Source organism: Apaloderma vittatum, unplaced genomic scaffold (assembly GCF_000703405.1).
Source record: "Apaloderma vittatum isolate BGI_N311 unplaced genomic scaffold, ASM70340v1 scaffold5106, whole genome shotgun sequence".
Lineage (NCBI taxonomy): Eukaryota > Metazoa > Chordata > Aves > Trogoniformes > Trogonidae > Apaloderma > Apaloderma vittatum.
In genome coordinates, this window is record NW_009719865.1 from 47,102 (window position 1) to 70,421 (window position 23,320).

At 41.2% G+C, this 23,320-nt stretch overlaps 1 protein-coding gene across 1 annotated transcript in view; it reads right to left on the minus strand.

Moving 5' to 3' along the window:
- Positions 1 to 23,320, minus strand: part of FREM1 (FRAS1 related extracellular matrix 1) — a 58,452-nt gene that overhangs the window by 28,092 nt on the left and 7,040 nt on the right. The window contains 15 exon segments of the mRNA XM_009870798.1: positions 1,049 to 1,190; positions 4,460 to 4,604; positions 6,341 to 6,569; positions 7,376 to 7,572; positions 8,464 to 8,649; positions 9,870 to 10,067; positions 11,865 to 12,117; positions 12,793 to 12,886; positions 13,911 to 14,119; positions 14,637 to 14,804; positions 15,847 to 15,937; positions 17,117 to 17,313; positions 17,942 to 18,084; positions 18,752 to 19,096; positions 22,741 to 22,872. Coding sequence (XP_009869100.1) covers positions 1,049 to 1,190; positions 4,460 to 4,604; positions 6,341 to 6,569; positions 7,376 to 7,572; positions 8,464 to 8,649; positions 9,870 to 10,067; positions 11,865 to 12,117; positions 12,793 to 12,886; positions 13,911 to 14,119; positions 14,637 to 14,804; positions 15,847 to 15,937; positions 17,117 to 17,313; positions 17,942 to 18,084; positions 18,752 to 19,096; positions 22,741 to 22,872 — 2,729 coding nt within the window.

Consider the following 23,320-nt stretch of genomic DNA (forward strand, 5'->3'; position numbering starts at 1 on the left):
TAGATGAAAGTGAAATTGTTCCTGACCCAACTTACGTTTTTTCTTTCTTAATTTCACCAAGCTGCTCTTGGTCCTATCTGAAACAATACCTAAAGGAATGTCAGAACTGAACCTATGGGGAACTTGAGGGTAGCACAGAAATTTAGAGGCCCAGAGGTCCTCTGATGAAAAAATGTGAATTGCTCAATAAAATTTCCAGCTCCTCCTATGTGAGGCTGATCTGTATATTTGACATTTAGCCTGCAGTAACAGTGTCAACAGCTTTGGAGCAAAGATGGTCAAGGACAGAAAGCTCAAATATGTGTGGGGACCTTGTATGTTCAAACTGTCAGACTCCAGCCAGCAGCTGTCTTGTGCTCCAGCGTGAGAGAACTGTTAACAAGTCTCGCATGATCCACAGATTCTTGTGGGGATCCCACATCAAAATATTTTTGAGGCTCATGGGTCTTAGAAACTGATTTTTTGCTATTATGCATGCAATTAAAAGACATATTTTTCTTCTATTTTTAGTCAACAGATGGTCATCTTTCCTTCCATTTCTAATCTTACTTTCTGCCTTTCCTCTTGCTATATCCTTTCCATCTTCTTCCTTTTATCACTTCCTTCCCCTCATACTTTTCTTCTAACTCATGATTTACCACTCATTCTTTCACACACATCTCCCTCCATTCTTTTTGAACCCTGAAATAACTGAAGTGGTATCTTACTTAGAGCTTATTTTTGGTCAAGGACTTCCCCCCCACACCTTGACAATTGACTTTTCCCCTCTGTGGGCTGATTCTCCCATCATGTCTCTCCATTGTCAACTGAGATCATCTGCCATGCTTTTTTACCCTCCCTCTCCTCCTGTTGAGGATCAGGCCTTTAGTGCCTGGCCTCTGGGACAGCATAGTTGTTTGGCTCAAACATTCTTTCAACAGTCAAATTGGCCACAGCCATCCACTTCAAAACATGACAGACATTTGAGAGAAAAAGGAGATGAACCTCATTCAGCCATAAAAAGATAGTTCTTTGAATGCCTGCTTTTTATAGAAGGACAAAGACTAACCTTGAGCTGAAGCTGACCGTTTTCTGGAAGTCTTTCAAATAAGTAGTAGATTCTGTCCCTGGGGGTATCTTTATCTTCTGCTGACAGAACAGCACTAGAAATTATTCGAGTTTCACCCATGTTCACCTCTATATCATCATTCCTGCAAAAATTATAAGTCATGTATTGATGCAATAGATGTAAAATAACCTGTCCAAAACACAATTTGTCTGCCAGGAATATGGATTACCCAGATGCTGACAGAAATGACAACTGCAAAAACAATGGAAGGAGGCTGCCTATTTCAGTTCCAAACATTAAAAAAAAAGAAATCAAACAGGGTAGACCAGCTTCTCCTTACAACGGTGAAAAACAACAAAGCAGTTGCCGACAACAACCTGGGATTTACAATGTCTGTCTTCTTCCCCTGGGCCCTATTCCACTTACATTCATACAATTTATAAGTAGAGGGAAATACAAACAAACAGGCAGCATTACATGTTGCTGCTACTATAGACCATAGTAATACTGACTCTAATGAACTGGTTGTTCATTAGAGAATAGACTGTGTTTCAGTTAACTAGTCTGTCACTGTTTGCCTTAATCTCTAAGAGTCACAAAGACCTAACTGTTTTCTTCTCTGTTCTCCCCATTGTAGAATTTTCCTAGGTTCTTGATTCAGAAAAGTAGGTTAAGGACACCTATTCCTTGGCCAAAACGGCCATCACTAGCCACAGATAAAATCTGAAGCAGCTCTGGGAAAACAAAAATCCCACATTATTTGAAATGCATGTAGTCTTGCTCCAGGATGATTCTCAGATCATGACTGCTGTTTCTGTTTTCAGCAAGTAACCATCCTCCAGTTTGCCTCTGCACACCCTGTTTTATCACTTCATTGTTAGCTGTCTTACATTTTTGCCATGTTGCACCCAAACAGTATAATTAGACTATACAAAAGTTTCAAGGAGGTTGGAGGGGATTCAGCATGTTCAGTCACCCTAGGAATGGGACCTGCTCAAGCTAATCTGCCGAGGGGCCATGGAGCAGGCTGGAAAAGGACAGGCTCCTTAGGCATTTGGGCAGCTGAGCTCTGGGTGCATGCAAAGGAGCATGTGCAAGCCATACTATTTCAAAGGCCAAATACAGATAGATTTTTACAAGAATTGCTAAAGACACATTCTTCATGTAACAGCCTTTTCCTTTGCCCAGATGCAAGTTCCTGCTCCAGTGTAGGACGTCAACTGAGATTTCCAGGAATTGTAACAGTTATTCAGTGATTTTGAAATATAAATTTATCATTCTTAGAAAGAATGGAGATTTTTTAAATGAAGTTTCATATTCCAACTGGTATGGTTATAAGGCATAGAAATTTAATGTTTGGCAATATAAGAAGCAAAGAAAATATAGTCATATTACAAAGTATATCAAGTCATATTAATGACAGATCAAGCAATTGTAATTATTTGCTCATTCTAGCACAAACATGCTGTGACTATGCAAACAAGAAGACCAGGTGTCTGACCCAAAGACTGTATGAACCAGGAAGAGAAGATTCAAACAAGAAAATAAGTGAAGAAAAACACATAGTCAGAATGCTGCCTATTCCCTACTAATTCTTCTGTGTAGCAGTTAGTTGGTTAAATCCTTCTAGCACCCACGTCTCATCTTGAGAAGAAGCTTTCAAGTGGAATGTGTGAGGGCCTTGCATTCCCCAAGGGCACTCCTTGCTACAGGATGCAATCCAAGAGGTGACAGATTGAGGTTTTGGCAATCACTGTGAATAAAGCCACTGTTTGCCAGCCAAAAACATCCCATCCAGATTCTTCAGTCTGTTGACCACAGCTAATGGAGATGAGAGCTGAAAATCCCTGGAGTGGGAAGGTGTCCCCAGATTGAAAGGTGAGAAAAATCTTTCAGGTATTGTCAGATGTTCTCTTGTAGAACACTGCAGTGGCATAAGAGTTCTGTCCGCACGGCAAAATGCAGTGACTGAATGTGGCAGCTAAAGTACTTCAATGCCAAACTGAACATGTTTCCTTAAAGCACTACTGCTAAATTGCTGGCAGCATACTGCATCTCAGTGGAAGAGTAAAAGCAGTAACTTCTTATAATGAAATAGCTATTTTGCAAGTAGATGGCTCACTATGTGCTACTGTTCACCACAGAAATGGTAAATGGCAAGATTTAACATTTACAAGACAAAACAGCAATGGCTTCTGGATCCAGGGGCACAAAGCTAGAAACACTTGACTTCTTGCACTCCATCACCTTCCTTCAGAGAGAAAGGGTGGAAAATGACATAGGAATCACTACCATGTGAGGAACAAACAGGCAATTATCAGTAATTATCAGCACATGATATGAATACATAAATTACACTCTAACTAGGAATGGGCTTTCTCTCTTGTTAGAATTACGTGGTTCTTGATGATCTTTCAACTATAAAACTCACATTTGTTAATGCAGGAAATTCTACATGGTAAAAAAAACATTCAAAATTCTCAGCAATGGGAAATGTAGGTCTAATCTGAAGGTAAGCTAAATATCCTGAGGGATCAGAAATTCCCACTTTAGCAATGGCCCGCTAAAATGGCTGTGAGTCATTTGCAACTTCAGAGGTTCAGAACTTTACCCCCAGAGCCTTTGGGCCCCCAGCTCCCCATCTGCCTGCCTGGGCCTGGGAAGTATCCATTAGGATAGAGGCCCTGATGCTCTGTGGCAGGTATTAGCTAATGATGGGGATGCCAAGGGACAAGCCCCTTGTTACAATGTCCAGGATATTCAGCTCTCCCACAGACAGCCGCCTATCTGCAAATGATCTGCCAGGTCACATCTGACTGCATCTAATTCATTTATGGCTCCTAGTTTTGAACTGTAAGGGAACTTAATGTATACCATTTCAGAAGTTGAACTATGCCTGAGCAATTAAGTTTGTAAAAGAAGAGAGTCATTAAGCTGAAAAGCTTTCACCCATGAGGCAAGGAGGCATCAACTTTGTCAATTCACTCCTGCCAAAATCCAGAGATGCTTTCAGAGAGGTTTTTTAGTCAGGCGGTTGCCCCAGAGACAAGGAGAGCAAAGTAACTGTAGTCAATATCGTGGTGGTCAGTGGCTAGCAGAGGTGTGCAAAGATCAGGGTTCTCTGGCAGGCATCTTGAAATAAGTTGTGAAAGACCAAAAAAAGCGTGTTTCCCCACCCTTTTTTTTTCTCTACTTTTTTAATATTGAGCAACATTAAAGCATGCCCTTCTTTCACTGAATGTATTTTGTTAAACAGGCTGATAGACATACGTGGAAACATCTGTATCGATATTAGGCTGTGATTATTTATGGCATCTTCTCCCCATCAGTCACTGATTTGATGTATTGATCACTTTTGGAACATTTTGTCTGAAATTATCCCTTTGTCAGAGACAGGAACATGTGGCTTACTTGCTCAGCACTGGTTTCTCATCATTAACTGGAATGACCTTTACTGAAATGGTTCTGAGGACATTATGTTTCCCATCTGATAGCTGGATTTTAAAGCTGTCAGTGAGGTTTTCTGAATTATCATGCATGTACATCAGCTTCATTCCTGGAGGGAAGGGAGGAAGAAAAGTAAGAGAGAGAGAGACAGAGGGAGGGAGAGAGAAATGGAAGGAACCATTATATCTGACTCCTGCAAAATCTCTCACCTAATTTCAAATCTTCCATCATGCGTCTTCCATCTCCCCTCCTCATACACCCTGGTCACAGCAAGCCTATTTCAGTTACCAGAAGATGTCCTTGGCAAGCCACTGCTTTTCATTATTTTAATAACACACTATTGACTCAAAGACACCAGCCTGACCTGAGTAAGGGGTGACTCCCTTCACAAAAGGGTCTCAGTCAGTCTGAGAGAGACATATTTCTTCTCCTATCTTCATTCCAGTTCATGTTAACAGGGACCACAGAAAGTGTGAGACTACCAGGCAACATATCTCTGTGCCTTAAACAGTCCTCAGGGAGCTTTCATAGAATCATAGAATGCGTTGGGCTGGAAGGCATCTTTAAAGGTCATCTAGTCCAACACCCCTGCAGTAAGCAAGGACAATTTTAACTAGATCAGTTTGCTTTAAATACGCTTTGGGGTGAACTGCTGGCCTTGTGGCTATGACCACAGGCAATCAGAAGATCTGAGCTGGAGGTGTCTCAGTCACCGGTGGCTCAGTGGACAGGTAAAGAGAAAAGCCAAGCAACTGGAATAGAGTCAAAACCAGAAGATAGGAAGGCTGAGGAAATTGGGGTGGGAACATCATACTTCTGAAGATTCATACTAGACAAGCAGAGAGAAGAAAAATCTTTCCTTGAGTTTTGAGGGCTAAACTGCAACCTGAGTGGCAGGATTGAATTCATGCCCCTCTTTTTATTGACAGATGTCATATTTCACTAAACGGCCACAGTCGAGAGAAATCAACCATATCTGCAGCAGTGTTAAATATTCCTTTTTCTTACATATACTTGAAAGAGTTTTGCTGCTTCAATGGAGATTAACCGATCATACTAAGCTATAGAGCCCTATTTTATACCTTTATCATTAGGTGTATGAAGGTATGATGACACTGTATATTTTGAGCTTTTAATATATAAAGGACACTTAGAGGAAGGATGGACTGAGACATTTTACCAATGCCTGTACAGGCCAGACAAGAGGCAGAGGTTTTAAACTGAAAGAGCATAGGTTTAGATTGGACTTAAGCAAAAAATGTTTTATAACAAGGGTGGCGATACTTGGCAACTGGAGCAATTTGCCTAGAGAAGTTGTGGAAGCCCCCTCCCTGAAAGTGTTCAAGAACATTTTGGATGGGGCTCTGAGCTACCTGGTCTAGTAGAAGGTGTCCCTGCCTGTGGCAGAGGGGTTGAAACAAGGTGATCCTTAAAGGTCCCTTCCAACCCAGACCATTCTATGATTCTGTGATTCTGTGATCATTAGAGAAACATTTAACCCTATGATCAGTTAATCTGTTTTTAAATCAATTCCTTTGTCTCTGTTCTAGGTGTTGTCAATAATTTTGAAATCTGTTTGCTGATGTTACAATATTCCCTTTTTTTGTTCAGTACCTAATGATGATACTATTCCTTCTGACATGTAGGCCTTTCAGGGTAATTTTAGTGAGAGTTCCTAAGATAAATAGGCAATATTAGCATTAAACAAGTTAACTTCTGTTCCTAAACATTGTCTTGGAAATACACATAAGGCAAGTGAATAAATAAGTGGTGAAGGTTTCTTACCAAGCCACCTTTCCTCATTAAAGGAATGAAAGACCAATGTGAGAAGAATGCTGCACCTACCATTCCTCAGTAGCTCCATGGAAAAGTCATGAACAAGCAACCCATGGCTGTGGTGGTTGTGGTCAATTAACTTTTTATAGTGTAGAATATTATTGCCATGAACTCCATTAATGAGGAACCCGTACCAGGGCCTCTGCACAACTCCAAATACCAAAGGGTCTTGAGGTACATCCAGATCAACTGCATTGATAACAGAGAGATCCAGCTCTTTCATCTCCCCCTCTTGAACCTGAACATGAAAGAAAAAAAATGTGTAATTCCTTTGCACAAAAAGAAATTACAGAATTTTAGCATAGTTTCCTAATTAGGGTATTTTTCTGCTTAAGTGTATCTCTTTTATTTCTTCTGCTCTTTTCCCAGCAACTATTGCACCAGCAACTGGTTTCTACAAATTTCAAAGACACAGAGTGGTGAATTGTTACAGTGATGAAAAGAAAAGATAAGGAGTTTGCATCTGACCGAATTAATAGAAAAGCTGTTAGGTAAGAAAACTTCACATTAAGTCCTAGGGAATGTACTGAAGAGAAGGCCTTTAAATACATAAATATATAAAAATATACATGCATATAAATTTATACACATACATGAATCTTTTGCTTTACGGTAAGATAAGCTTACACTGCCCTAGCATGGTGGTCACAGAATTATTATTTATATTAAAAGCAGCATTTGGAGAGGGGAGAGGCTATGCCAGGAACATAAAAAAACCTCTGCAAAAAATTATAAAAGCTCTTAAGAAACCAGAAGAAACACAAAGATCCTTCTGCTTTCTAGATAACTTATTTTTTAAAGATTTGAGCCTTTTTTTTTAACTTAACTGCAAATTACCAAACACAGGTTTGCACTGCTCCAGTCCCACTGAAACTCTGTCTTACAGGTTTACATGGGATTTAACTGGGCTGTTTCCTGAACTAGGCTGCGCTACAGAAAGTAACAGAAAGAGGAGCAGGTGTCAGAACAATGTTCTTATTTATATTGAAAAGTGTTCTCTGGTATAAAATAATTCTATGACAGACATTTGGATTCTTTCCTTACAGTAATATTCCTCACTATGAATTCAGGGACTTCATCATTGGTTGGGTTGATCAGCACAAAAAATGGAGTCTCTGCTGAACGATGCAGCCCATCAGTGACATAAAGTACAAAGTGATCTGCTGTTGGCTCCATTCGCACATGCCTGGCTTGTACATAGTTTATGTTCAGGGCTTTCAGGTGCTTCAGCTGAAATGAAGCTAGAGATTTTAAAGAGATTATGAGTTAGCTTTCCAGTCTTACTTATCGTAAGCAAAAATCCGAAATTATGTCTTTCTTGATAGAACAAATAACCTGGATTTGGCTGAATGAGTTACACTGCACATGTCACCACCGGATACATGCTCTGCCCCTGAAACAAAAATGCATCCTCCTGCTTCTTGAGGCACTATGCAGCTTCATACTTCTCAGCCAAGTCTGCAGAACTGAGCCCAAATAAAAAGACCCAAGTAACACGTAGGACAAGATCTGAAATCTAAGCAACGACACTGATTTTTATTTAACTGATAGACCAGAAAAATGAGGACCAAAAGGCTCAGCGATTCTGGGTGTGCAGGTGGAGACACTGACAAAAGCATGCTGCAGTCTGTTCTGCTGAGGGTGAAGCTGCCTTACAATGTTGTCAAGGGTGGTCGAGGGAAGACACCCAAGTCACCATCGTATCTATCATTTCTGCAACTTTGCTTATGAAACTAACGCAGAACCCAGGCTTTTAAAATTCTCCACTACAGCATTTAACTGACAGAAGTATAGGTGAAGTGAAGTGCAGAGCCTTGCACAGGAGAATGGAGAAGCAGCGAAAGCCGATTAATGTCTCATATGCCACTTCTAACAGATTGCGGCTGGAATGCATAAAACAAAGATTGGCTTGTTTACTTCCAGTGCCAATTTCTTCACATTTGCAGAGCTACAGTCCCCATTTGAGCTCCTCTCACATAGTCCCACTGCTCTTCATTTGCCAGCACCTGCCTTCCTCTATAAGCCCATACTGATGCATGCACCTGCAGCTACTTCACCAGATCCCACCACACAACTCTCCACAAGCCCTCTGTATTTCACCTGCCCGATTACTGTACATTGTTAAGACTTACCTATGCTGATACCAGCATTGCTCTTCTCAAACCCAGGAGAAGGCAGTATATTTTCAATGTAACCAAACTGGGGAGGAGAAACCAAGACAAACTCTAAGTCATCTGCAGTGGTGTCAGGGTCAGTGGCAAACAAATGGTTGGTGGTAAGGGCTGCTGAGGAGCCCTCCTCCACCACAAACCTTGCACCTGCACACAAAAAATATGATAAGCATTATTGCTTATTTAGTTCATTTTACTGTTGTTTTTGTTCACAAGAATGGAAATAGTAACTAAGGGAGAAAATACAACAAATACTGAGTTAGTGAAGAGTTTTGGTTTAGGTTTTTTTCTCTGCTTACAACATAAACTCTACTTTTGCCATCATATAAGTAGAGAGGAAGGGGATCATGAAATTATTTTACTGGTAAGTTATTAAGTATGGTTTATGCGCTGCTCAAAAGCAGTTGTTACCTCTGTTTGTCAGAGCATTCATTACATGAGAGCTGTTAAGAATTGCTCATAATGAACAATTTTTCATGCATCGCTGCTTAATTTCCCTGCTGGGGCTATGTTTCATTTCCAGAACATTATTTGGGTGAGAGCCTGCAAATTACAAAACTACTCATACATATGCTTAAACATTATCTGAGATACATAAGATATACATGATGCTTACAAACAAATGACATTGAAAAAGACAAGAATACAGAAAGCATACCTTTAATATGTATAAAACCAACCTCATCCAAAGCCCAGGAAGCCAATGGAAATGTCACACAATGGGCTGTTGTTGGACTAAATGTACATTAACAACATTGTTTCCATTTTAACCGAGTATTTTTGATCCTGAAGAGTACTAGTGAAAATGTGGGTTTACATCAATTAATTTGATATGTTACATACATAGCCTAGCTTTGTCTTTATTCACTAACAGAAGATAAAATTTCTCTCCCTTCATGTAAGGTCCAGAGTCTAAATTTCTGTTATATATTTTGCATGCAAAGGCAGATAGATATTTACATTTATGTTTTTGAGTTGTATAAGCCTGACAGTTGTCTAGACCTAAGTTCAGTTCAAGGGCAGGATATCAATCACTTTTACTCATTCATAGGTTACCTACGCAGCAAGGGATGTGTACAGATGGAGGGGAGCAAATCTGAGTGCTCTCATCTCTAAACATATCATTTAAAAATGCAGCTGAGGAGCCACAGGCAGTAGTTACTTGTACTGGCAGCTGAATTTGGTACTTGCACTGTACCAGAAAAAAATCTAAAAACTTATGGAAATTCTAATCCAAAACTTTCACATGTTGATCTCAGCTGACTCTTTCTGATGCTAAAAATCAAATAAACAAACACCCTGAGTCTTTAGCCATTACAGTAATGCATAGACCACATTAGAAAGCTATAGTGAGAAGAAGCTTTCACCAGTTGCAATTGATGGAGGCTGGTTGTCCACTGGAAGTACAGTGATATTAAGGTCATATACTGGAAATGGATTGTAAAGCGGAACTGGAGGAGGAAGAGGTCCATCATAACAACAGTCTTTCACATCTAGGCCAGCCTCACTGTCAGAGACAATGAAGGTTAAGACCTCAACGGAAGGCGTCAGGCCAATCTCCCCACCTGGAAAAAATATATTGCAGTTCAGACAAAATGGCTTACATTTTTTATAGTCTGCAGTATTTTAAATCAGAAGAAGAAGAAAATAACAGCAAAATTACTAGAATCCTTAATTCTGGCTGCCGGGGGTGCTGTTTGGTTAGGGATTTGGGTTGTTCGTTATTAATTTTAAGCAGCTTCTATTCTAGAATAAAAGGTTGTAAAAAAAAGTATATGTTAGTATGTTAGTATTACTAACAGTTATAGTACTATTATTGCAATGTCTTAGTATTATATAGTAATAGAATTGTTAATGGTCCTCATGATTCTGTTCTTTTTGCACTAAGATGTGCACAATGTACATCTGTGAAGAAAGAGAGGGGTTTTTCTGCATTCCGTCTTGAAGAATGTAGGAAAATATCTTTTTTATATATCTATATACTCTCTCTATGACAAGTGGTAATATCCATGCTCTTCCAAAAGGAAACATTTTGCATACCAAGAAAAGTGTGTATTCCCATATGTCTCTTACCCCTGCAAAATGTGCTATAAAAAGGGTTGTGCCTGTGTGTAATCACCTCAAAACATGGACTGATACAGCACTGGGAACTGAGACTGGGAACTGGAACTGGGACTGGGAACTGCCACCTCTTGCAAGAAGCATCTGTGGCTGAGTTACTCCATTTCTCAGCATTTCTGGCAGCCCATGTCTTGCAAGATATTAGTAATAAGCTGCCTACAAAGGAAAGGCAGTGACTCCCAGCCTCTCCTGAGATATCTACTGGCAGCACATTTAGCACATAGAACTTTGGGAACTTTGGGACACATGCAGTGCACCTTTGAAGGTCAGCGTCTGCCCTTCACTGCTTCTGTGAAACACCACCATTGAAATAGCGTTCCTGATATCTTTAGGATGCTGAGGAAAAGTTTGTTATGTGCAGCTATAATCAAGTACTTCCTTCTATTCTCAAATACCAGCTGTTCATTTAAGACAGTGCCAAGCATGAAAATATCGCGTGTATTCTCTGCACTAGCACAAAATTACAGACTAATTACACAGAAAACCAAAGCCTTTAGGAAAAAAACACTAAAGCTATCATCAGAAATGTGGAAAGATAACCCCTTTAATGCTAATGAAAGGACAAAATTAAGTAGGAAAGGAGGTTAAGTGGCCCTTGATTTCTGTTAGTAATTACCAAAAAAGTATTTTTGGATTTTAAATATAAAACCACAAAATAAGATATTTTTAGCACTGTGGTTCTCTTGAAGAAAATCTGAACATCTTTTGTCTTGTGTTATAGAAGAACTGTAAACTGTCCAAAAGCGGATCTCCATCTAGGTTGGAGAGGCATCAAAAAGTACCTCAGGTTCTTAACAGTTTTCTATCAAAACACCACATCCTGATTTACAGCATTACATTACTTTATCTAAACATGACTATGGAAAAGGACCAAAGGTTTTTTTTAACATCATGAAACAAATGAAGAATCTATTTTGTACCTAATTTAATAGTAATTTTGCCAAAAAGCCCAAGATATATTATCACCAACAGTGAGAGATCCTTCAGGATTATGATGCTTTCATATACTTGTTCCAATACAGTTCAAACAGGGATTCAGAAAACACATAATAATATTTGTTAGTTGTACATCACAAGCTCTTTTTCAAAGCCAGCTTACTTTTTTTCCCTAGTCACAGCACCTGTGGCTTCTCAGCACTTCCTGCTGGGCTTCTGCAAAGATTATGTGGATTCAGGTTAAGATTTTTTGCCCAAAACTCTCTGACCACCTTCCAGTCTAACGCTATCCTTAACGCACTTACTAGTATGCTTATACGTGACGAAACCAGAGACGACATCAGCTTGGGAGAAGTGATCCACAGCAATGCCAGCTTTCCTCACTACCCCGTGGTAGGGCTGGCGAGCCAGCATAAACATCAGTTTCATGTCATCACTGTCTGCATCTGTGGCATAAATGTACTTTGAGGAGAGGACCACTTCTTCACCCTCCAGGCAGTGGAGCACAGGAACAAGGCCTGATCGCATAACAGGTGGTTCATCATTCACAGGCAACACCTAATCAGAAAAAGGATTTAAGATCTTTTATTTTTCATTTCAATGGAAACGTGCTGTTTCAATACCCTGCTCTCCAATCTAAACCAGCAATATCCTGTCAGTGTCAGAGTACACTGAGCTCTCTCTATGAACAAAACAAAACCAGCTGACTTAGAGTCACTCTTAAAATTCAAAGATAAAATAAATCATACTAAAAAGTAATAGCTTGAGAAAGAAAAATCATTCCCCACATTTAAATACAAAGAGAATAATTCCAGACAGAAGAACCCAAGCTAGAGCAAGCACAAATGCCTTTCAGCTAGTACAAGCCAAATCTCCTCTCAAGTTCACTGCATAAACCTGAAAACTAGGGTCAGAATGAAAGTCTAATAAGTCCATTATCTTCCAGTTTCCAAGGGAATGCTAAGATTTTAAGAATCATAGAATGGCCTAGGCTGGAAGGGACCTTAGAGATCATTTTAATCCAGCCTCCCTGCCGCCAGGGATGCCACCTCTCAACTAGATCAGGCAACACATGGGGACCGAATGGGAATCGAACCCATGACCCTGGCATTGTTAGCTCCATGCTCAACTGACTGAGCTAACCGGCCCCCTAAAATATCTAGGTGTTCCCCAGGTCAGACTTTGCACTTTTCTGCACAGGCAGTTGCTCTCCAAAACATACAACATACTGACCTTGATCTGGAGGATGAACTCTACAAAGTGGATACCATCTGTGGCTGTGAAGAGTACATTATCAGTGAGTGTCTCAGAGCCATCATGCTGATACCTGTGGGTAAAAAAAAAAAAAGGTTCTACACAAATTTCACACAGAAGCTGTGCTTTCTGGTCATGCAAGACAGCAAGGATCCATTCCAATAGAAAAAGCTGATCCCTGTGCAAGGCTGTCCTTCTAAGACTCTGACTCTGGACCAAGTGTCTTCAGAGGGCTTGTGGAGGCTCCTACAAATGGAAAATCTCCCAAATAAACCAGGGGCCACTTAGCTCAGTGAGATGAGCACAGTGCTGACAACAATGACAACACCGAGGTCGCGAGTTCGATTCCTGCTCGGTCTCCATGCGTTGCCTGATCTAGTCGAGAGGTGGCGTCCCTGCCCATGACAGGGAGGTTGGACTAGATGACCTCTAAGGTCCCTTCCAACTTAGGCCATTCTATGATGATGATGATGATGATGATGATGATGATGACATCATCTGGGAAAAAAATTTCCTTGAAGCTTTGTCATCTGTGTTGTGGCTGCTTATGAGCTGTCTACCAAACTGTATGTCCTTGCTGTATCAGATGCCCTCTTTGACTAACAGACAGAAACAGAGTCAGGGAGCTCTAATTCTGCACACATGTAGAAGGCCAAGTCTTGTTCTCGCCACAAAGATAGAAACAAAACATTCCTTTCTAGGTTAATCAGTGTCAACACAAGCTTTCTTGTAAACTAACCAAGTTTAATGATCACACAACTACCTTGCAAGTAAAAAGCTGGCACCCATTGCCTTCTCCACAGGGACTGCATGGCCAAATACAGAATTTGGCTCCTCGTCCACATGGGGCAGTGCTTTATAAAAAACCATATCTACATCAGATTCAGTTGCAACCTGACACTTGGTTTCTGCAGTGCTCATTGCAGTCACGAGGCTCAGCCAGTAATCTCAGCCCAGAGCAGCTCTGCCAGAGCCATGCTTTGGTGAGCTTGGCCAGTCATAGCCTCTGCACCTTGCACCACTTCACTGCAGGGCTTTCACTCATCCGACCAAGCGCCTCAACCACCTCAAGAGGAGAAGATAGCCACTCTTCTAACCTGACTGCTAGGTTACGCAGGTCCTCACAGGAAAGCCTGTCGCCTTCTTTCATGGGGATGCCATCCAGCTCTACTGCCCCATGCTGAGGCTGTCTCTGCAAGAGGAGGAGGAGATGCTCCCTTTTCGTGTCCACATCAGAGATGAGAATGTGTCCCTCTGTGACAGGGCTCAGGCCACCCTCTTCCACTCTCAAATGGCTTGTAAAAACCTGCATGAAGGAGAAATGCTGAACTCTCTCTTCTATTGCGCCTTCAAACTTACATCAAACATGGCATTTTCAATTTGCTCTCACATGAGGATGTGTGGCACCTTAAAAAACAAAATGTCAAAGGCTACGCTTTCTTCTGTTTTGTGAGGAAAACCTAAGGAACTTACTAAGCACTAATACATGCAGCCCAGTCTTAATGCCATTCATGGAGGCTTCTGTCCTTCACAGGCGATAGGCAACACAAAGAGGAGCGATGCAGTTCCACTAACCAGCATGTGGCTATGCATTTTTGTAGAGTCACTTAGACACTGAAGATAGCTCTCAGTTTAGCACAAAAAATCTCCCTTCGTGCTCACCAGACTTCACCTTCCCCTTCAGTCTCAATGCAGGCTCCATGCAAGAAACTGAAACGCTGATCTACTTTTTATTTCAGTCAGATGAGGGCAACTCTCTGCACTTCTGCTTCTGCCCAAAGTAATTTCCAAGTCTTTCCCTCTGGCCCTCAACAACACCGTACCTCTGGGGGTTGATTGTCCACAGGAAGAATTGTAATATTGAAGCAGATCCCATACAACGTGCCACCATGCTGATTGCTGATGGAAAAAATAAACTGGACTTGCTGAGGTTCAGGCCCAATGTCTTGCAGCGGTGGCATGTAGGCAACTTTCATATAGTTCACAGCATGCTGCAAAAAGAGAGGAGGGGTGCATGTAAGAAGAGATAATGGGAGTTGCTATAATTCAGGACATTAGGGACCTTTCTCATCCCTTAAACAGATGCTATCTGATGTGTCAAAATTAATTCCAGAAAGTCTGCATGTACTTTTTAGCTACTGGCAATACCTTGATTAAATGAATCTTGAGCCACAAATTAGGTAAGGATAAGTTCAAATACTCAAAACCTGTAGCAAAAAAATACAGACACGTTTCATAAATGATAATAGAGGCAATGACCTTACCTTCTTGATGGAACCCTTAAAGAATGCTGGTCCTAGGACCTTTACTAACTATGATTTTAAAATAAACAATTCATCAAAGCCTAACTTTTAATGCAACATCTCCCATGGCAGCTGAATTTGCTCTCACTAGTATGAACGAACTGCACACCCTGCCTCCCCAGGTGAAAGCAAGCTGGTGAAAAAGGCTAAAATAATCATCAAAATCCTGCATCCAGACACCTGTATTAGGCATGCGGTTAAGGATTTGTAGGCTGAGAGCTTTCACTATGGTACTGCACTGATCACATTTTTGCAACATTACCCACAGAGCAGGATACGAAACAGGGCACTTTATAAATATTTGTAAGACATCTGTCAAACTACAGCAGCATGACAACTGAACAACAAAATCCTGAAAAAGGTCTGTTCCAGCCTGCATCATATATGTCAGTGGAGACACTGAGAAGTAGGAAACTGTCAAGGCTTCATTTCCACATTTTGTATATTTTTTCCTTCCTCTTAACGTCATGCCAAATTTAGCCCATCCTAAGAAACTGCAGCCCCTGCTGATTTCAGAAGGAGAGCTGGTTTTATGTATTGCAAAACTGAATTATGGTGGAAGTCTGTTTTAAAAGCTGGAATTGATTAGCAAAGTTCTGAGCTTCTTAAGCAGAGTTCATGATAGTACTGCTCATTTTCACCCCTGGTTTTCCTGTCAAAAAGAAGCTGTACACATGTAATTTTTTTGAATTGTTCAGAACTGGTTATGATATTGGGTAACAAAACAAACCTGAGTAAATGACTGCAGTGCAAGAGCAGCAGGATCCTTGACCAGCTTGGGGATTGTGTCCACCATAAACAGCTTCCCAGCATCTGAGTGGCTATACAAAAATATATATGTCACAGCCTGGTTAAGCAATACTGAAGAACAGGAAAAATGACAGTCACGTGTCTCTGACTCCCAAATGCATTGAAAAGAAAAACAATTTTCTTTCTTCTATCTTTGTTATTCATTTAAACATCATATCAGAAAACTGTCCACAAGAAATATTTTTTCACGATGGTCATGAAAATCATTGCATACCCTATAAGCAAATTCTGAATTTTCTACATACGTGTCTCTGCACGCCCCAGATACCATTTACACCACATGCAAGTCTGGTCCATCAAATTCTGATTACTTACATACCTGTATTTAATTTTATGTAGAAAAAGAAATTATTTCTGGGTTTTGTGCATCTTATAAATTTCTGAAATGAACCAGTTTCCAGCAAGTCAGTTTTCTGAAAGCAGTAAACAGCAAACTGGATAACCATGTGGCTATTTGACTGAACAGGGGACCAGCCTGAACCTCCTTCTCCCACACCTGTGTACTGATCATCTGTTGTTTGAGATCATAATTTAAAGTGTTAAACCACATACAAGAAAGCTTAATGCATACAATGTCTAGATTCTAAACTTTTCTATTTAGCAAATTGTTTAGCTTATGTTGTCATAAATTTACCAAAGGGTGAAACAGCATCAGTGACATGAAAACTGCTACTACATCCACTCACGCCATACTATAACCTGTTTTGCCTGCATTCTGCTCCACAGGTTCTTGATTCAGGACCCAGAGTCCTTCACAGTGTCCTGGTAATAACACATAGCATAGAAAGAGCTGTAGCACCTCATCTTTTCAGTCTGGAGCAGGTCCAGGTCAAGCCCACTCTATCAGTTAGGAGATGTGCTGTGACTTGTGTTCAAGACTGTATAGATTCCCACTGGCCAGTGTAAAATGCAAGTCAAACAACAGGAAAGAAAATATTTCAAGTGCTTTCTTTCTTATTATTTCTTGCTAAACTATGCATTTTTTAATTGCTCTTTATATTATACCATTGCTTGCAGCTCTAGCTCACCCTTATTCACCAACAGGAGAGCTGGACCCAATCATTGTCACCTGCACTTCAGACAAACAGATGAAGAACCTGAGACACAAGCATGCTACGGCCCCTGAGGCTGCTCCTTTTACATGGGTCATTGCCCTGTCCTACCTGGAAGGTATGGCAGGTCCTACCTACCCATGCGTGCAAGAGAAAAATGGGGAAGTGGTTATGGTGTATGTGAGTTCTCTGTCTTGCTCTTCTACATCTATGAAGTGGAGATGTTTCTTAGTTAGGTGAGCAATTTCAGTCTCCTTAACAACCAGGTGACGGGTCACTCCTGGGGCTTCTCTGGGCAGCTGATCATCCACAGGGATAATATGCACCATCATCACCTGAAATCAGGAAGAAAGTAAAATCAGCAGCCATTCCTCTCAGTAAATCATAGAATCATAGAATAGTTTATGTTGGAAAAGACCTTTAAGGTCAAGTCCAACTGCTAGGAGAGTTTGCAAACATGCACATGTACAAGTAAATCACTAGAATACGAGACATAGCATGTGGCTGCTACCTTACAGCAAGAACACATGAGTAATGGAGACATACAACAGTTAAATGCAAAGCCCCTGAATCTTAGCAGTTTCCCTTTAAATTAAAAGCAAAGTTAAATTCAGTATGTTGGACTCCTGGGTGGAATAGTCCCTTCTCAGTTGACTTCAGAATGGCTGTTTAGTTTGTTTGTACCATCTCCAATTCTGATTTCTTTTCAACATTTCATCTCACAGTGTAGGAAAAACTCTTTGCAATGCACTTGTGTCTCTGCAGTTATGCAGAGACAATTACCCCAGGGAAAGCAAGAACAAGTGTTAGCTCTGAAGAACATTATTTGTGGCGATGATGATGTTGATGGACAACAGAAAAGATCTAGCCCAGCTTGATTTGAAAGTCTGTTAGAAGGTGTAAAATCATCAGACACTTGAAGGAAAAATGCAGGACTCTGCCAAAGATGCTTCAGTTTCATACCTGTGGCTCTGAGAGATTGGGAGGGTCATGGCTATCACACAGTACAAACTCAAGGGAATCTTCAAATATTTCTCCTCCCAAATGATGATAATAAATTATTCCATTAAATAGATCCCTCTGAAGAAAACTGCTGATAGTATACCCTGTTAAATTGAACAATATATCTTTTATTGAACAGTGCATGATTTTAATATTTTATAAAAATTATCCATTTGCTGTGCAAGTAACTGGTGAAGCGTAACGTCCTCTTTCCAGCCCTAATTAGTGAAAGCCCTTTGAAAAGTTACCACGTTGTCTTCCACATTTCCTGAGGATCATCAAATTATTTTCTATGTCACTTAAAGATCATTAAAAAAAATGAAGGAACATAATAAATGGGTCTAAAGCCCTGTTCAGATGACAAAAGAGAATTTGCAGCCTCTGAAGTCTGGCACAGGGGTTTCTAAGTTCAGTTAAATGGAAGGAGAGCTTTTTTCCTCTTTTAGTATCATTAGCATCATCTAGTAGATTTGAAGTTGTGAGGGATCTTTGCAGATAAAGTAACTCCTGACTAGAGCTATGTTTCTGGAGGAGAAAAGTGCAGTAGGGAAATAGAGTCAGATGGGAAAAATTATGGGATAAATTTTGTTCACAAGTATAACTATCCTGGTGCACAGATCAAAATTAATAAATGATTGTGTTTTAATCTACAATCAGAGAAGTCCAAACTCACCATGATTTGTCCTGAGTCAAAATAAGTTGTCTAACATTTAATGTAGTTTAAAGATGAGTGGACAAGAAAAATGTGCTATTGTGGATGCATTTCATTACCTATCAAGTTTGGTCCTGGTTTCTTCATGATTTCTCCAGCTTGTGGTGGCTTGGTAATATTGAACAATATGTAATCATCGCTGGAATCCATGTCAGAAGCATGAAGCATGGAACCTTGAATCAGGATCGTCTGTCCCTCATGAACTTCAATGACCACATTGCTGATAAGAAACGGAGGGCTGTCATCCTTAGGGAGGATATTGATTGGAAACTTATGTCGAATACTATGGGGGCCATCAAAAACCCTAAATACCACAAAGTCCTTAGTAGAATCACTGTCATCATGATGGTAGTGAACAACTCCAGCCTGAATGTCAGAGACTGTGAACATAAATCCTTTCCCTCCTGTAAAAACAATGAAAGAAAACTCATTAAAAATGTGCAGTTTAGCCTAGAGAAGAATCCTTCCACCAATATCTTTCTTATCAGAATGTTTTAGCTGTATTTTAGGCATCAAAGAGAGTATGATTTATAATTACAGCTCAGCATTTCATTGTAAGTAAAAAATTACATTTGTGAGTCTTGTTTTTTCTGCATATTGAAGTTCCTGTCTATAAAACAATTTTACAGCTCTGCTTCACTAGACATATTACACACACACACAAATATTCAGGCAAGCTAAAAGTTTTGAGAACTGCAAGCTGGTACTGGAAGAGATGACCCCCCCCTAGAGCCTCCAAGGAAAATTTTATTTTGCCCTTCATGCTATGTAGCATCAGCAGAGACACCCAACTACTCCCTTTGCGCTTCTTACTTCAAGAGAATTATGGGCAAACTTTAGGATGGAAAATTAACTGCCTCACCAACAAAGAAAAACTCATTAAAGGTGACGGAAAGCAGCGAACAATACCACACAAACTTGTTTCTTTCAGGACTGTTCTTTAGTTCTAGGACTGACATTACCAAACCCAGCAAAAGAGCATTCAAAACATTAGGTTGATTCACTGTTCCACTGAATTAATGGGAATGCCTCCACTCACTCAGTAGGCAGTGGCTCAGACCATTTGCCAGCAGCGTTAGAGTTATGGTGCAGCTGGAGGGCTAAATCTGAGATTTCCTTTAAAGTTTGCACATCAGATAGCGCTTGCTAGACAAAAAAGGCAGTTCCCAAAAATTGAGGTGATGGTTTCCTTTGCATGTGCCTATGCAGACACATAAAATAGAATAAGGCTGTCCTGGTTTGAGCTAAACAGAACTGATCCCATTCAGTGGTTTTACCTTCTAAGAGGCTGCACTTTCTGAAGTTAGCAGCACATTTTTGAAGACAAAGTCCGCGACTAGAAGTGCTAATGCTTGATGTTTACAGTTACTGCCAGGGGTGCTGGGAACTGAAAGGAGACACAAGCAAGTAAAAGGTTGCACCTCTGCTGAGGAACGGGCAGGACAGGTGATTAGTGGGACTAATGCATTCCACATAAGTCATATTCGGTTCAAAGCTGAGGGATCACAGGGATTGAACTCTCTTCTTCAGTGGCCAGCGTCCAAGGAAGACTCCATCCGATCTTTCGCTTTTGGTCCGTATCCTGAGTTCCCGAATCCACCTCCTGTGTCTTGTTCCTGCTACTGCTGAGCCTGGAGCATCCCCAATGCTGCCTGCTCTGCAGCACTGGCAGCAGTCACTGCTCTTGGGAGCCGGGTTCAATAACAGTTTTGTATACTTTTATGTAGATTTATCATTATTTTCATTATCTCCTCATCAGTACTATTATTCTTTTAAAATTGTTTGGGTTTTTTTCCAATCCATAGTCTCTTTGCCTCATCCCTTTTCCCTTCCTCTTTGCAGAGGCAGAGGGGTTAGAGAGTGTGTGCCAGCGTTTAGTGGCTGGCCCAGACCTAACCCTTGACAAAGACGCAGTCACTGGAGAAGAAATACCTACCCTTGGCTGGCCCACGGGATGCTGAGAGGATGCATGCAAGTATGAGACTGCCACCATGAGAGGGCCCTGAGCTCAGCGTGCTCCTGCAGGCACAGACAGTCTGCTGCTCTGTAGCTACCCCCCTGCACCCGAGCTGACTGTACAGTTCCCCCATAACACCACCTCTGGTGCTGCACCTGTCCGACACTGCTGCTACCAGAGTTTATGGTTTTAGCATTGCAGGAGGATGATTATGTAGACACTGAACTCCTTGGCTTGGTACTGGTTTCCTGAGGTGAAAGATGCTTCTTAACAGGTTCTGTTTCCACTAAAGTCCCAATACCACCGTCCCATTTTCTTTAAATAGTTGCTTTATGTCTCTAGGCTATGCATTTTACATTAATATATTTAACTGTCCAAAAATCCAGCACTCATAGTGGCAGCATCTTTCCACCTTGCCAAGAGCAGAGTGACTTTTTTGCCCTAACCATCTTCCCAAAGAGAGCACCATTATGCTGACTCATGACCAAAATTAGTAATATTAACAATGCAGAAGGCTAACAGATTAGATGTCTAATTTAATTGCCACTTTTTGAAATAAACCTTAAAGCTGCCAGGAAATAAAACCATATCCAAATGTCATCTGTATTTGTCAACAAATCAAAATCACTCGGTGTTCCTTAACATCTTCAAGTAAAAGTGTAAGGAGTGAAAATAGCATGCCAGCATTTTCCCCAGGTCACGCCTGCTCAGTGAAATAAGAGCTGATTTCTTTAAGATTTCAGCTATGGGATATATATGTAAGTTAAGAAACCAGTTGTTTAAATGCTGATTTTTTTCAATGCTCTTCAGTTTTAACTCTATGCGACTCTCGTGATTGTAGTGGGGGAGGCCGCTCAGCAGAGGGAGCAGAGCTCTGGCCGCTTCCCTCCCGGCAGGCCTCCGTTGTGCCCGGGTGCGGGAAACACGCAGCAGATACATTCTCATGCCCCGGGTTTTCTTGTTTCCTTTGAGTACACAGAGGAACATAAGGGCTACGCTGGCGTTTCGCTTGTATTGGCAGTGTCAGCAAAGCCCTGTCGCTTGCGGAGTTACTTGTCCTCCTGCAGCCTTAGTGAGGCAGGGCATCCTCACATCATTACTTGCTGCATCAGCTCACTTGGGCCAAGCTCACCTCCAGTGAAGAAACTGAAAACCAGTTTATTTTCCAGAAGAAAGTGGTGTGGCAGCAAAACGCTAGTCTTACAAGTATGTTCCACTTAAGTATGCGGACAGTATGTACACAGTGTTTGCAAAAGCATCTAAGCTATGCAACTGACACACTTTACAAGATTGAGATTTTTCTCATAGAATCGTAGAACTGTCAGGGTTGGAAGACACCTTGAAGATCACCTAGTTCCAACTCCCCTGCCATGGGCAGAGACATCCCCCACTAGATCAGGCTGCTCACAGCCCCATCCAGCCTGGCCTTAAAAACTTCCAGGGATGGGGCTTCCACCACCTCTCGGGACAGCGTGTGCCAGTGTCTCACCACTCTCATGGTGAAGAACTTCTTCCTAACATCCAGTCTGAACCCATCTATCTCTGGCTTTAATCCATTCCTCCTAGTCCTACCACTTCCCTACATCCTAAAAAGCCCCTCACCAGCTTTCTTGTAGGCCCTCTTGAGATACTGGAAGGTCACAGTAAGGTCTCCTCGGAGCCTTCTTTTCTCCAGACTGAACAGCCCCAACTCTCTCAGTCTGTCTTCATAGGAGAGGCGCTCCAGCCCTCTAATCAGCCTCGTGGCCCTTCTCTGGACACGTTCCAGAACTGGACGCCGTGCTCCAGGTGAGGTCTCACGAGAGTGGAGTAGAGGGGGAGAATCACCTCCGTCGACCTGCTGGCCACGCACCTCTTGATGCAGCCCAGGATACGACTGGCTTTCTGGGCTGCAAGTACACACTGACAGCTCATGTTTTTAATTTCTTGAAGTGCATCCAGATGTTTCTTTTCCTTCGTTCCATTGTATACCTGGCTTTTATGCTGGCAGCCCTCGGCAAGGAGTGACATACACCCCGTTGACTGTTGTGTTGTCGTACCTAGTTGTCACCAGAGAACACGTTTCCAGTCCCTCGAGTTGAAATGATTTACCTCTCACTGTGAGACGCCCGTGCTGTAAGCCATCAACTGTGACCAAGCGAACATTTTGGATGTCATCATTGTCTACAATTTGGAAGTGTTGCCATGTGATTGGTCGGGATTGCCCTTCCAGAAGGCTGAGGCCTGCAAAAGGCAAAGCGTGACATTAAATGCTGTTGGCATCTAACATTTCTGAAGGTTTTTGCAGTCAGATGAAAAAGCGTGTTCAATTCCATCTACATACCTACCTGTGACAGACATTTCAAGGCCAGCTTAAAAGCCTGATATCAGCTTTTCTTCTGATATGCTTGCCTTAGTCAACTGTCTTTCAGGATTTTTATTTTTTTTTCAAATCAATAACATGTTCAGGTTCCCAACTCTCTGGTAGACTAGCTAGGCATATTTCTGGACATTTGCAAAAACTGAAATGTTGCACTTGAAATCTCACAATGTCTGAAACTGCACACAGCATCTTTAGTGAATCTGCATTAAAAAACAAATATTCATCTTCATGACAGAGGACAGCATCTCTTCTATTTACTCTGACAATCATTTCAGATGGTGTTCCTCTGGGAGACATGAGGTCTCTCCT